Genomic DNA, 14,004 nt, shown 5'->3' with positions numbered 1-14,004 from the left:
GCCCCCTAGACTTTCTTGTTGAACTCGGGAACGGTCTTGTTGTGAGACATCGCTTGTAAGAAGCGGGTCGAGCATGCGTATGGTTACATTTGGGCAACCCCCGCAGGTGTACATCTTATCGATAAGCCGTGTCCGCGGTTATGGACGACTTGGAATTGTATAGCTTGATCATAGAACAACTTACACCGTTATCTTGTTGCTAATAATCTTGCTAATAACTTGCGTAGTAATATAGCATTACTACAACCGTTACTCAATAAAATTTGTCCACCGTTGAGTGCCTTTTACATTGCCTCTTCGCAATTGTTGGAGGGGATATGTGTAATCGGCTGGGTTATGTTTGTGTAGTATTTCACCTGTTACCTTATGCGCTCTCTTATCTTATCTAAGTAGACGGATGTTGTAGTGTGTCTCTATTGGTTATAGTTTTGCTGCCGCTAAACCTACCATATAGCCCTAGTGCGATATATATTTATACTCGCTCGGCGAGCATAGCCATTTCTAAGTCTCGCTAAGTACGTGTCGGAGTTCGTTCCTTGGTACTTACTCTCGCCTTTCCTTTTTCTCTTTGCTTCCTCCCTTTTGTCTGCGCAACCGATGGCCCGACTTTGACAGGTACGAGATGACGACGTTAGCAAGGTTACCCTTCCGGCTTGGCCCGGGCGTGGTTATGGACGCCACCGGTTATTTTCAGACTCTTAGTCCAATTTGTATCTTGTCCGTACTTCGACGTATTCGATCTTCTCGTATGATTTGGATCTTTGTATCGTATATTTGTATCTTGACTCGTTGGAGTCTTTGTTGTAATATATGTATCTTGTGGGCTCTATTGTAATCCCGTTGTAATGTTACCGCTCGTGTTAATTCCTCCGGCATCACGTGTGTGATTCGTCGCGCACGTCGTGTCTGGAGGGCGTCTCTCGAATCGATATCGTGCGGATTTCAGCCGGTTCGCTGGGATCCTCATGGCACCGGTTTCGGGCGTCACAAGTTGGTATCGTAGCCCAGTGTTGACAAGCACTCCCACTAGTCCAGCCTCGTAGGATAACCTTGCCAATGGTCGTTAAGTTTAGAGTGTCAAAACCTATTTTCTAAAATCCGTTGGATAGATCTGATTAGTTCTTATTTTTCTCCTTATCTCTAATCTTGCTCATCTCATCTTTGCGATTTTTGAGTCTTCTCTCTTATTTGAGTTTCTCTGAGTCTTAGGTTCCGACGTGGGTTGGACGATCTCTGCCTTAACCTAATAGGGCCGATCTTTGAAGACCTTCCGACAGAAGAACATTACCGGCGGCTACATCTGTCTGCTCCGTTGACGTCGCCTTTGGTTCTGCGATCCTTCTTCAACTCTTTGTGCCCTGGTTCCGTCGAATCTTCCTTGAGAACGCTTATCAAGATCGCCAATCTGTATTCCTGGAGTTGGATGCATGATTCTCTTATTCATGTACAGAGTAATACTTTGAGTGCGGGATGGAGTCATGACCATACCGACTACTCTTATTATTCGCTCTTGTTACCTGAATTGGTGGATCTGTGTGACTGTTACTCCTTCCTTTGTTTCTCCGGAGTCATCATCGTTATCGGAAGAACGACTTCTTGTTAGTGGTGTCGCCGATCAATATGGAGCAACAATTCTTGTTAGTGGTGTCGAGGAGATCGACACGTCGCCTGAAGACCCGATAGTTCACCTCTCTCCCCCGTACCTTGAGGTGGAACCTCGGGGCGAGGTTCCTTGTTAGTGGTGTCGATTGTAACGGCCCCAGGTAGTACCCCTAATAGATTTGTTTGTTTTTTTCTTTTCTTTTGTGCATCATCATGCATCATGCATCATAGCATCCATGTCTTACAAAATAAAATTATTTTATAAACCCTAAACTATTTTCTTCTCCCTCTCATATGGTTTTATAAAACTTCCCTTATCTTTTCTTTTAATAACACTCTAACACCAAACCTTCCTAACCAATAAAATTATTTTCAAATGTTTTCAAATTTCAAAATAAAATTTTGTGCTGCTTTGGTTTGGTTTGAAATGGTTTTCAAAATCTGGTTTTAAAACAAAGAAAGAAAAAGGTTTGAAAATCTCCCTTGGGCTCCCTCTCTCCCTAGCCCATTTTCTTCCCTCCACCTCTCTAATCCGGCGGCCCATCTTACTTCCTTCTTCAGCCTGAGGCGGCCCAGCCCACTGAGCCCCCGTACCCCTTCGCTAGGAGAAAGATCTCCTGTCGCTTTCTTCTTCACGCACGGTGGCGTGACCACCACTGCACATGGTTGCCTCACCCACCTGCTCCCTCTCCCCTTTTATTCCCCTTCCCCAAAGCAGCAAACCCTAGAGCCCTCCTCCCTCTCGCGCCGCCACCATCTCTCTTCCCCTTTTCTTCTTCCCTCCCATGAACAGAAACAGAGACTGGAGAAAACCCACTGCCACCATCGTCCTCACCATGGCGCCGCCGCTAGAGGCCACCCCTCGCCGAGCCAAGGGTACCAAAAGATGCGCCTTGTCCACCTCTTCATCCTGGTGCAAGGAATCGAGCCGGTGCGCTCTAAATCATCGAGAAAATCGCCGATTCTTCTCCGACTCCGGCAACAAAATCCATCAATTCCGGCCACCCTCGTCCTCCTCCGGCCAAACCGAGAACACCTCCGGCTTCCTCGTGTTCAGGCGCACCTCCGACGGCCTCTACCTCGTCCAGGTTCGCTCCCAGTCGCCGAGTTCATCTCCGACCTGCGAGCTCCGCCATGGCCTTCATCCCCGAGCTTCGCCTCGTCTACCTCAAAGCACGACGCGCCTCGTTCCGTACAACCAGTGAGCAGCAACGTGGTGGTTCGACCTCTACTTCCGAAACTAGACATCCCGTGTTCAACTCCCCATGGTGTCCAATTTATTCCAACCTTTTTCTTCCTTTTGCTTCAGATCTTGCGAACAGAGCTGCTTCATTTTGGTCAGAGCCGTTCCAAAATCAACATCACCAGCAGGCCGGCTGGTTCGTTCCTTTGACTTCGATCAGAAGGTTCTGAGATCAAATCCCAGTGGAGACTAATTAACACCAACCTTCTTTTTGTTTGCTTCCCCTCCAGATCCGCTGATGGGCCTAGCCCAGTTCTGTCCGACGCAGCTTGCTCCCCACGCGGCCCGAATCTACCCATCGCCGATGCACAGCAGATCCGGCCCAGGGCATTGCAGGTCCGGCCTAGTTCGCCCGTGTTCCTTTGTTTTTGCTGAAAATGTTCAAATCTTGCGAAAATCATATCTCCTAAACCGTAACTCGAAATAAAACATGTTATATATGAAAACTGACCAGAAAAATGTGCTGAACATGAATATGCCATCCATGCTTGCTGTTGCATCATGCATCATATAATTTCGTGCTAGTTTGCATTATCACCTAATATGGAACATATGGAATATGTGGGATATTATATAAATGATGTCCCGGTTCCATTTAACTTTGAAGTAGCGCACCCTTGCCATGCTATGCCATGCTAACAACCACTTAACTTTGCCGGTAGAAAATGCAACTCGAACTCTAATTTGTTTGTTCGGGATTCCGATCCCGCTTAATCCAGATAAGTGCATCGCATCATATCCGCCATGTCATGCATATCATCTTGATCATGCCGATTCTTATTCCGTAGTTGTAAGACTTGCATCCGTTGTGTGTACCAGCATTTGCTTCTTCCCGGATAGGATCACGAAGTGTTGATGTGAGATACGACGAGTTCTCCGACAAGTTCTTCTGCAGCTTTCACAGGCGAGCCCCTCTCTTCACCTATTTACTCTCTCCTCGCATTGCTATCCATATGTTGCGCTTCTTTATCGAGTTACGTGTCCTATTCCACTTGTTTACCCTAATAATCCTATATGTATCATTCCTTACCCATAGCCGTTGTTTGATGTTTGAGCCTTGCGAGTCGTAGGCGTGTTTAGGCTCTGTTGTTTATCTCGATCTGATATCGGGATATGTTGGGTTGTTGGGAGGTTATCATATGCTATATCAGTTGTTGGAGATTCACATGCTTTACTTATTTGTTAACAACTAAAATTGTAAGCAGAGGCATCTGTGAGCCCCTTTGCGAAAGCATCGGAACTTTGACTTGCTAATGTCCCCTAGGACCCGAGTTCTTGTTATCTGTTCCGAGATTGAGCGCTCTACCCATGCGTAGGGATTCACTGGGACCCCCCTCACCCATTACCTTTTCTCGAGTTAGTTGAAAAGGGGGCCACAACCTTGGTTTTATTTGGCGCATGCATGTTTATTACCGTTGCCTTCGGGTGTTTACTTCTCGTTGCCTTCGGGTGGTTTATTTCTGTATCGCACCGCATAATTGCTAGACGACTTATCTAGTGCTTGGCCGTTAGTGCCCGCCTAGATGCCTACGCAACCTCCGGGTCCGTCTCGGAGTACGGCCGACTTCGTCACGGTAGCTTAGTTGGGTGGCCCCCTAGACTTTCTCGTTGAACCGGGAACGGTCTTGTTGTGAGACATCGCCCGTAAGAAGCGGGTCGAGCATGCGTATGGTTACATTTGGGCAACCCCGCAGGTGTACATCTTATCGATAAGCCGTGTCCGCGGTTATGGACGACTTGGAATTGTATAGCTTGATCATAGAACAACTTACACCGTTATCTTGTTGCTAATAATCTCGCTAATAACTTGCGTAGTAATATAGCATTACTACAACCGTTACTCAATAAAATTTGTCCACCGTTGAGTGCCTTTTACATTGCCTCTTCGCAATCGTTGGAGGGGATATGTGTAATCGACCGGGTTATGTTTGTGTAGTATTTCACATGTTACCTTATGCGCTCTCTTATCTTATCCGAGTAGACGGATGTTGTAGTGTGTCTCTATTGGTTATAGTTTTGTCGCCGCTAAACCTACCATATAGCCCCAGTGCGATATATATTTATACTCGCTTCGGCGAGCATAGCCATTTCTAAGTCTCGCTAAGTACGTGCCGGAGTTCGTTCCTTGGTACTTACTCTCGCCTTTCCTTTTTCTCTTTGCTTCCTCCCTTTGTCTCGCAACCGATGGCCCGACTTTGACAGTACGAGATGACGACGTTAGCAAGGTTACCCTTCCGCTTGGCTCCGGGCAGGGTTATGGACGCCACTGGTTATTTTCAGGACTCTTAGTCCAATTTGTATCTTGTCCGTACTCGGACGTATTCGATCTTCTGTATGATTTGGATCTTTGTACTGTATATTTGTATCTTGACTCGTTGGAGTCTTTGTTGTAATATATGTATCTTGTGGGCTCTATTGTAATCCTGTTGTAATGTTACCGCTCGTGTTAATTCCTCTGGCATCACGTGTGTGATTCGTCGCGCACGTCGTGTCGGAGGGCGTCTCTGAATCGATATCGTGCGGATTTCAGCGGGTTCGCTGGGATCCTCATGGTACCGGTTTCGGGGCGTCACACTCTTCAGTTAATTTTTTCTGACGTATGGGGTCATGCACCTACATCTATGGGTCGCCTTGACTATTATGTAAGCTTCATCAATGATTATAGCAAGTTTATTTAGATTTATTTAACGGATTTCTATTTTCGTGCCCTCCGGTCCTTAGTTGTGCTCAGTTTTCCCCGGCCGCTTAGTTTTTCCTCAGTTTTCCCCAAGCCCTTGTCTGAAACCCTCACAAGGAGCTCGGACGGGAGGAATCCCATTAAGTTGACCGTTAGTGGGGCCGCTGTTGGTGCCCCGTAGTGGACACGTCTCCACTTATCCAGATCATCAATCGTGGGACCCACAACTTGTCCACGTTAGCGCGCTGGACCCACAGCTTACCCAGTTGACCGTTGCAAAATGGGAGCCCGAGCCAGCCCCGCGCCCGTGCCCGTGCCATTGCTTCCCTTTTCTTTCCCCGCGCCCCATTGTTCTCCTTCTCCGCCAGCGGCAGCCCTTCTCCGGCAGGCGGGTGATGTTTAGTTTCTCTTCGACCTCCCGTTCTTCATGGTCGCAGCATGGACCCGTGCCTTTGACAAGATGCCCCGACCGCCCACGCCAGGAGCTTCTGAAGTGGTCGATCTGTAAGACGGACGACAACGGCAACCATGGACATGAGTTCCTTGCATGCGAGAGCTTGCCATATAGAGAGGGGGATAAGGTTAGATCTCGCTCCAATTTCTCTGTTTTCTCTGGATTTTCTTGTTATTCCCTCAAATTTGGGATTTAGGGTTCACGCTGTTGTTTTAAGATCCTGAAGATATGCGGGTATTTCGAGTGGATCGATGTGTACGTTCAGAGGCTTCAATTGTAGGAATCAATTGGCGCTATTCGGGAGCGCAATTTGGGAGGGGGGACTTGATGTAGAGAATGCGGCGGAGAGAGGAGCCGTTCCGATTATGCCTAATGCTCCCAATGCAGAACTGGTGGAAGTGAAGGGAGAACTGAAGAAAGTGAACAAGCAGTTAAGGCAGCTGAACGAGTTGAAGAAGCAAGCTAATCTGATGGCTGGTTGTTTTTTTTGTTGTATAATTGCGATCGGCTTCTTATCATTGCTCATCAGGCGCTAGAAGTTGTTACAAGGGATCCCTTGTTACAAATCCATTATTCAGTTACATGTACTTGTAGTTGTTTTCAAAGTTAGTGTGTGCATTCACCGAAATTACCAAAAAAAATACGTGTTAGGGAATATAGGAATGCTAAAGATAGTTGATAATTGTTAGAGGGGTGACAAATAATGCATTCACCGAAATCCCACAAATATGTATGTCTCATGTTTATACCAAAATTATACCACTTTTGGGACGTTTCAAATAACCAAAACTATATTCCCTAAAATAAAAGGAATGCTAAAGAAAGTTGATAATTGTTAGAGGGGTGATAAATAATCCATTCACCGAAATCCCCCTAATATGCCAAATATGTATGCCTCATGTTTATACCAAAATTATATCACTTTTGGGTCGTTTCAAATTACCAAAACTATATTCCCTAAAAGAAAACGAATGCTAAATGATACGGGCATGGAGGCCTATGTGGAGCCCAGATTCAGGACTCCACCAGCTTATTTATCCTAGTTTATGTAATGGTCATATGTGGGCCAATTAGGGTTTTTAATAAATTGAGTCAGTTTGGTTTGGGCCTGTCCAAACCAAGGTAGAGAGGCCCACTAGGGGCTGGCCGGCCACCCCACCCCTCATATAAGTGGAGGTGCGGCTAGGGTTAGAACCAGAACAAGTTTAGTCTGAAGATTAGGGTTTTCCCCATTGCGTGTGTTCACGTGTATCAACCCTCCGGGGGTACGGCGCTGCCGTTTATCTATATTATTCGTTCCGAAGGTTCTTGTGTTCATCAAGGATTGTCTAGCTCAGGTTTGAGGCGTATCGTTCATCGATCCGTTGCTTGCTGGATTCGTTCCCTCTTCTCCAGGCTGCGTTCATCGCGTTGTTGGGAGGATTTACTACCCCAGGTTCTCGCTGTGAAAGATCGGGCTTCAACCTTGGAGGATCCAGTGGGTTCCTCCCTTATCATGTGGTATCAGCTTTCTGGGTTGCTCACGGTGAGGTTTTGTTGATCGATCTCTTTGGATCGGTTTGCATCGGAAAATATTGGCTCTAGATCGGAGGAGTTTGGCTCTTGGTCGAAGGAGGTTGATTGGAGAAAGTTTGGCGTTGTTTGGTGCAGTTTGGAGGTCATCCATGGCTGTTTTGGAGGTCAAAATCGCGAAAATTCGCGTCTGGAATGGGGAAGAAGAAGACGTTTCGCGACGCGCCCCGGTGCTAGGGCCGGTTGACCCGACCCAGGACCGGCCGGGCCGGTCAAACAGTCGGTCAACCGGGCTACAGGCCGGACCCAGCCGGCCTAGACTGGGCCACGGGCTGATGCCAACCGGCCCTTTATCGCGCTGCTACCGCCTGCCGGTTCCTGAGCCGGTCCGACCGGTTCCTGTGCCGGTCCGACCGGTTCCCGTGCCGGTCCGACTGGTCCCGAGCCGGACCAACCGGTCCACAGGCCGGTTTGACCGGGTCCCAGTGCTGGACCGACCGGTTTCCGTGCCGGTTCGAGCCGGCTCCGGGCGGCAAAGCTATCGCTCGGTTCTGTTTCTTCGGCGATGAAAACCAGTGCTGCCGCTGATATTTTTGTTGTTCCGTCTACACTTACATTACAAGTGTGTGCTCTGGGTTGGAAGGCGGACATCTACTATGACTACCTCGGTATGAGGACGGGTAAACCATTTGATGCATCTATAATCAAGTGGAGGTTGTCTAGTTCCACGACACCTATGGAATTTCAGATTTGCGAGTCACATATGGACGGTGGTTTTGAGAGATGCAAGGCCTTGGATAGTACGTTTGGTGGCCAAATTGAATTTGATCTTGCATACAGGCGTGTTGATGATGTTGTGGCTAGTTGGTACCGTAATGCTCTCATAGTTCAGGGTATCATTGGTCTACGGTCTAGTTGGGCAGATTTCAAGCGGTTTCTGCGTCATAGCTTTAAGTGTGCACGCTTGAGTACGCCGGTGGTGTGCTCTAACACTACCGTGGAGGAGGTTGTTCCAGTACAAACAGTCACTGAGGAGAGGAAACCTGGCTCTGATACCAAGAGCACTGTTGTGACTGTTGCGGAGGATGTACCATTGAGTGGGCTGAATATGCAACTCAAGAAGGTACAAGATGATGCTTGCAAGACAGTTGACAAGGGTCAGCGGTGGAGTTTGTTTCAGACTCAGTGCTTTATCAAGGGCAAGGCTTGCAAGTTGATGATTGATGGTGGTAGCTGTACTAATGGCATTAGCAAGGCGATGGTGGCAGCGTTGGGGTTGTCTACATGGCGTCTTCCCTGAACCTAAACGTCTTGAGTGGTTGAATAGCTGTGGTATGCTGAAGATTACTCACAAGGTGCGTGTGCCATTTACAGTTGATGATTATGTTGATAAGATAGAGTGCGATGTGTTGCCATTGGAGGTGTGTGGATTGCTACTTGGGCGTCCTTGGCAGTATGATCGCAATGTGACACATGCTAGGCGAGCAAATACATATTCTTTTATGCATGGTGGCAAACAACGGACTTTGAAGCCTATGGGTGATGATCATATCAAGTCCGATGTGGAGTTAGTGGTGCGTAAGAAGAAGTTGCACAAGCCTAAAGTGCAAGAAGAGGTGCATGATGTTCCAAGCATTGATATTGGTGATGTTTCAGCCCATGCCCGTAGATCACAAGTCAGCTTCTTGTTGGTGACAAGTCGGAGGAAGCTACACTTGTTGTTGATGTGGATGTTTCAAAGCATGTGCTACGGCTCCAGCTTGTGTTGATGCTAGCATACGGACCGATGATGTTTGTGTTGATGATGTTTCGAGACATGTGGCGCAGATGCGCGTGGGAGGAGTGGGAGGCGAGTGTGTCGCGTGGAGACAGGTGCGGCCGGCACTACCGTGCTAGGAGTATCGCAGTCCGGCTTTTCCGCGACACCACGGATGCATCGAGGCAAGGATGGACGTGTGAGACATCTATGTGGCCCGGAATTACACATATTGTGCAGGGTCATGTGCAAGGTGACACGAGGGTCCATCAAAACCTCGCAAGAAGAAGGAATTGGCGCCAAAGTCCAAGCTCATGTGGAGAAGAAAGGAGGCGCCAAGTGCCGTATCAAGTCGAGAAGGCCGCGAGGGAGGATGTGGTGTGGAAGGCAAGCAAGACTTGAGGACGGCGAGGACGTGTCATGTTCATATCACGTCACCTTTTCCGTAAGACCCTCACGCGTTGGGGACAACGCTTCTTGAAGGGGGAGGATGATACGGGCATGGAGGCCTATGTGGAGCCCGGATTCAGGACTCCACCAGCCTTATTTATCCTAGTTTATGTAATGGTCATATGTGGGCCAATTAGGGTTTTTAATAAATTGAGTCAGTTTAGTTTGGGCCTGTCCAAACCAAGGTAGAGAGGCCCACTAGGGGCTGGCCGGCCACCCCACCCCTCATATAAGTGGAGGTGCGGCTAGGGTTAGAACCAGAACAAGTTTATTCTGAAGATTAGGGTTTTCTCCATTGCGTGTGTTCACGTGTATCATCCCTCCGGGGGTACGGTGCTGTCGTTTATCTATATTATCCGCTGCGAAGGTTCTTGTGTTCATCAAGGATTGTCTAGCTCAGGTTTGAGGCGTATCGTTCATCGATCCGTTGCTTGCTGGATTCGTTCCCTCTTCTCCAGGTTGCGTTCATCGCGTTGTTGGGAGGATTTACTACCCCAGATTCTCACTGTGAAAGATCGGGCTTCAACCTTGGAGGATCCAGTGGGTTCCTCCCTTATCACTAAATATAGTTGATAATTGTTCGAGGGGTGACAAATAATGCATTCACCGAAATCCCACTAATATGTATGCCTCATGTTTATACAAAAATTATACCACTTTTGGGACGTTTAAAATAACCAAAACTATATCCCAAACTATATTCCCTAAAAGAAAAGGAATGCTAAAGAAAGTTGATAATTGTTAGACGGGTGATAAATAATCCATTCACCGAAATCCTCCAAATATGAAAAATATGTATGCCTCATGTTTATACCAAAATTATACCACTTTTGGGCCGTTTCAAATTACCAAAACTATATTCCCTAAAAGAAAAGGAATGCTAAAAATAGTTGATAATTGTTAGACGGGTGACAAATAATGCATTCACTGAAATCCCACAAATATGTATGCCTCATGTTTATACCAAAATTATACCACTTTTGGGACGTTTCAAATAACCAAAACTATATCCCAAATTATATTCCCTAAAAGAAAAGGAATGCTAAAGAAAGTTGATAATTGTTAGAGGGGTAATAAATAATCCATTCACCGAAATCCATCAAATATGTATGCCTCATGTTTATATCAAAATTATACCACTTTTGGGACGTTTCAAATAACCAAAACTATATCCCAAACTATATACCCTAAAAGAAAAGGAATGCTAAAGAGAGTTGATAATTGTAGAGGGGTGACAAATAATGCATTCACCGAAATCTAGTTTTTGCGTGAAAAGTAATGGCTACAAGAAATAGGTGATGGTTTATCATATTTTTGCGTGAAAAGTAATGCCTAAAAGAGTTTATAATTTTTAGCGCGTGAAAATAATACAGAAAACCAAACTTGCTGAATCTGGTGGCAAACTGGGTATTTAGCATACATAGAGGGTGGAAGCTAGCCGCCGACACACGGAGAGGGTGCTGGCCCCGATCAGAGAGAGAGGGGTTATCCTGCCCGTTAGATCATACGATCAACGGTCGGCGGGCACGATCCGCGTGACAAGGGCTAGACCAATCAGGGCAAGGTTGGGCGTCTGTGAGAATTTGTGAAGGGAGAGGGCAAAACTGAGTAGTATCAAGAAACCAAGGGCACGTGAGCAGTAAACAGACTAAGCGATTCAAATATGACATTTAAAAAATGGAAAATGCTTGTTTTGTACAATGTAACCAATCTTGGCCTACCTCAAACTATTTGGAATACAAATATACATGAGTGTGAAAATTGTGGCCTAATTCAGACAAAATATGTTTTGGGGAAAACTGTTTTGGGAAAGGCTTATTGTGGAAAGCCATGCACCTTCATAGCTACTGGGTGATTTGAGAAGTGGCAATTTATGGTAAAACTTGATTTATCTATGATTGTTATGGTTCCCATCGTGGCAGGTCGCGTAAGAAGACTCCATGAGTAAGTGCCACTATGGTTTTATCTTTTTGGAATTTTTTGCACATTAAATGACTCATTTAACTAGCTTAATCTCATTTGTTGACTCTCTCTTGACCAGCCACTTGAGGGTAAAACTGAGTATATTGCACTAGCTAGTATTAGCACTCAGGGGAAAAACTGAACACACAAAAAATGCTAGTATAAGACTCAAGGGTATACCTGAGTATATCTAAATTTCGAGGGTTAGACTCGAGGACGCCTGTTGCGGTGCAGAAGTGGAAGACGTGCTATTATTGACGCTTAGGACGCGGGTCGCGGTGCAGAAGTTGAAGACGTGCAATCGTGGATGCGTGTCGCAGTGCAGAAGTCGAAGACGTGCAGACGTGCAAACGTGCACGCGTAGGACGCGGGTCGCATTTAGGACCCCTCGCCTTTATAGATGTCTCTCCATGTTCGCCTCCTCGCACTATCTCACTGTTACTCTCACTCCCTCACGCAACGCCACCTCTCACGTCCCATCATCTTCTCCAAAGCAAAAAAAAACCTCTCCCTCTCTGCCGGCGATGGACAAGGAGAATGCGAATACGTCCTCCGTCCTCGATGTCGTCCCCTCTACGGCCATCGCCGCCGCCGGTGCATTGGCGGCTCCCGCTGGTGCATCGGAGGCTGCCGCTGGTGGCGGTCAGATCCCGCCGGAATGAGACCCCTATGAGAAGGTGTCGTACATTTGTCCGGCGAACCCCTACGACACCTACATGGACGACCCTTGGGACGAGGTAACTATGGTTTGCTCCCTTGTTGTTCCCCTTTCCTTTTTAACCCTATTTTTGATGGTTCCCTAGTAACTATTAGTGCCGATCTGTAGGTAGGATGAGTATTAGGTTAATATTTGCGCCGGTTTTATTCTATTTTGATTTGATCCCTTCTTGATTTATGCAAGTAATAATGGGATCTCAATCAGTTAAGATTTGGGGTTAAGATTTGGGTTCGGTGATTCGGTTAATTTATGCAAGTAATCATGTGATCTCAATCGGTTAAGATTTTGGGTTAAGATTTGGGGTTCGGACGTTAGGTTAATTTATTCAGATCTGAAATTTATTTCTTTGCCTATGATGAATAGTTGGGCACAAATTTGTACAAGGCGGGTACAGCGAACCATTGCTGTGTACAAATCTGTTGTGCATTAGCTTTGGTTCGCTAACCCCGTTCCTGTAGATATATAATCGTGTTCAATCTAACTGAGGCTGACTCTGTTTTTTCCTAACTTTGTTATCATGCACGTTACGTCATTGTTGTAACTTATTCACTCATAGTTTCCGTTTGATATGGATCAGGTGTCTAGCAGCGATATCGGCAGCGACAAGGAGGATCAGCACACCAAGGCTCCTGAGCAGTGCCGCGGAGGCTGCAGAGTCGACTCGGCCCGCCTCCTACTTCGCCAAAGGTTTCTACAAGTGCCCCTTCTGCACTAGGAGACAAGGCGGCACCGACTTCAACTGCCTCCTCACGCATGCCGAGGACATCGGAAGGACCTTCCCCAAAGTCGGCGCGACAGTGAACGACTACGCCTTCCACGCCAAGCAAAAGACGCTCGGCATTCAACTCCGCAACTTCCAGCGGGTGGAGATCGCCGCCGGGCGCATGCCTCCGATCAAGCCCAAGGTGCCCAAGATCAAGGGACAGGGGAGCAAGAACTGGAGGAGGAGCCAGATGGAGTAGGCGGAGTCCAGGATGTGTGCTGCTGCTGCAAAGCAGCTTTTTATTTTGTTGTTGTTAATATGTTGGTGTTGTGAAGAACCTAAGAACCTGTTATTATGTTGGCTGCTATATGCAACTTATTATCTATCCCTATTCTACTATACTTTGTTTGCCCTACTTTGTTTTCTCGATTTATTATGACGGTGTGAATTTATCGTACATTACCATCGAGATTTGCTTCTAGATTTAACTAGATACTCTCTCCGTTTAGAAATATAAGATTGTTTATATGTTTTTAGAGTGGACTGCATTCAAACTATAAAGAGTGAATCTACACACTAAAACCTATACTAGATACAAACTAAAGTAGATGAATCAAAGAAAAAATAAAAACATCTTATATACATGCACGGATGGAGTACATATGAACCAAGATAGGTGAGGTCATTAATATGGACTAGAGGGAGTACTAGATTTGCTGCCATATTGGCAAAAAATGAGGGCCAAAAGGCACAAATAATTGAAGAAAGACAGAAATGGAAGCTTCTCTAGATTTGATAATAATTTGGTGAAAAATGACAGAGAGTGAAAGAGGGGAAAAAGGTGATCTTAAAAGGGACCCCTCTTAAAAATGCCAATTTGGGCCGAGAGAGACAGAACCCAGCTACCAAACGCGGCCTCGTCCTATC

The 14,004-nt window shown here is 46.5% G+C and overlaps 1 protein-coding gene across 1 annotated transcript; it reads left to right on the top strand.

The window, feature by feature from the left end:
* Positions 1 to 2,330: 2,330 nt before the first annotated feature.
* Positions 2,331 to 13,089, top strand: LOC124696316. The gene is made up of 4 exons (XM_047229048.1): positions 2,331 to 2,821; positions 2,912 to 2,982; positions 3,076 to 3,181; positions 12,952 to 13,089. The coding sequence occupies exons 1-4, from the start codon at positions 2,489 to 2,491 to the stop codon at positions 13,087 to 13,089; spliced, it is 648 nt and encodes a 215-aa protein (XP_047085004.1). The 5' UTR covers positions 2,331 to 2,488.
* The last annotated feature ends 915 nt before the right edge of the window (positions 13,090 to 14,004 follow it).

The sequence above is a fragment of the Lolium rigidum genome, chromosome 3 (assembly GCF_022539505.1).
Source record: "Lolium rigidum isolate FL_2022 chromosome 3, APGP_CSIRO_Lrig_0.1, whole genome shotgun sequence".
Classification (NCBI taxonomy): Eukaryota; Viridiplantae; Streptophyta; class Magnoliopsida; order Poales; family Poaceae; genus Lolium; species Lolium rigidum.
Note: the sequence above shows the minus strand (reverse complement) of the source record. Positions and strands in the feature narration are given on the sequence as shown.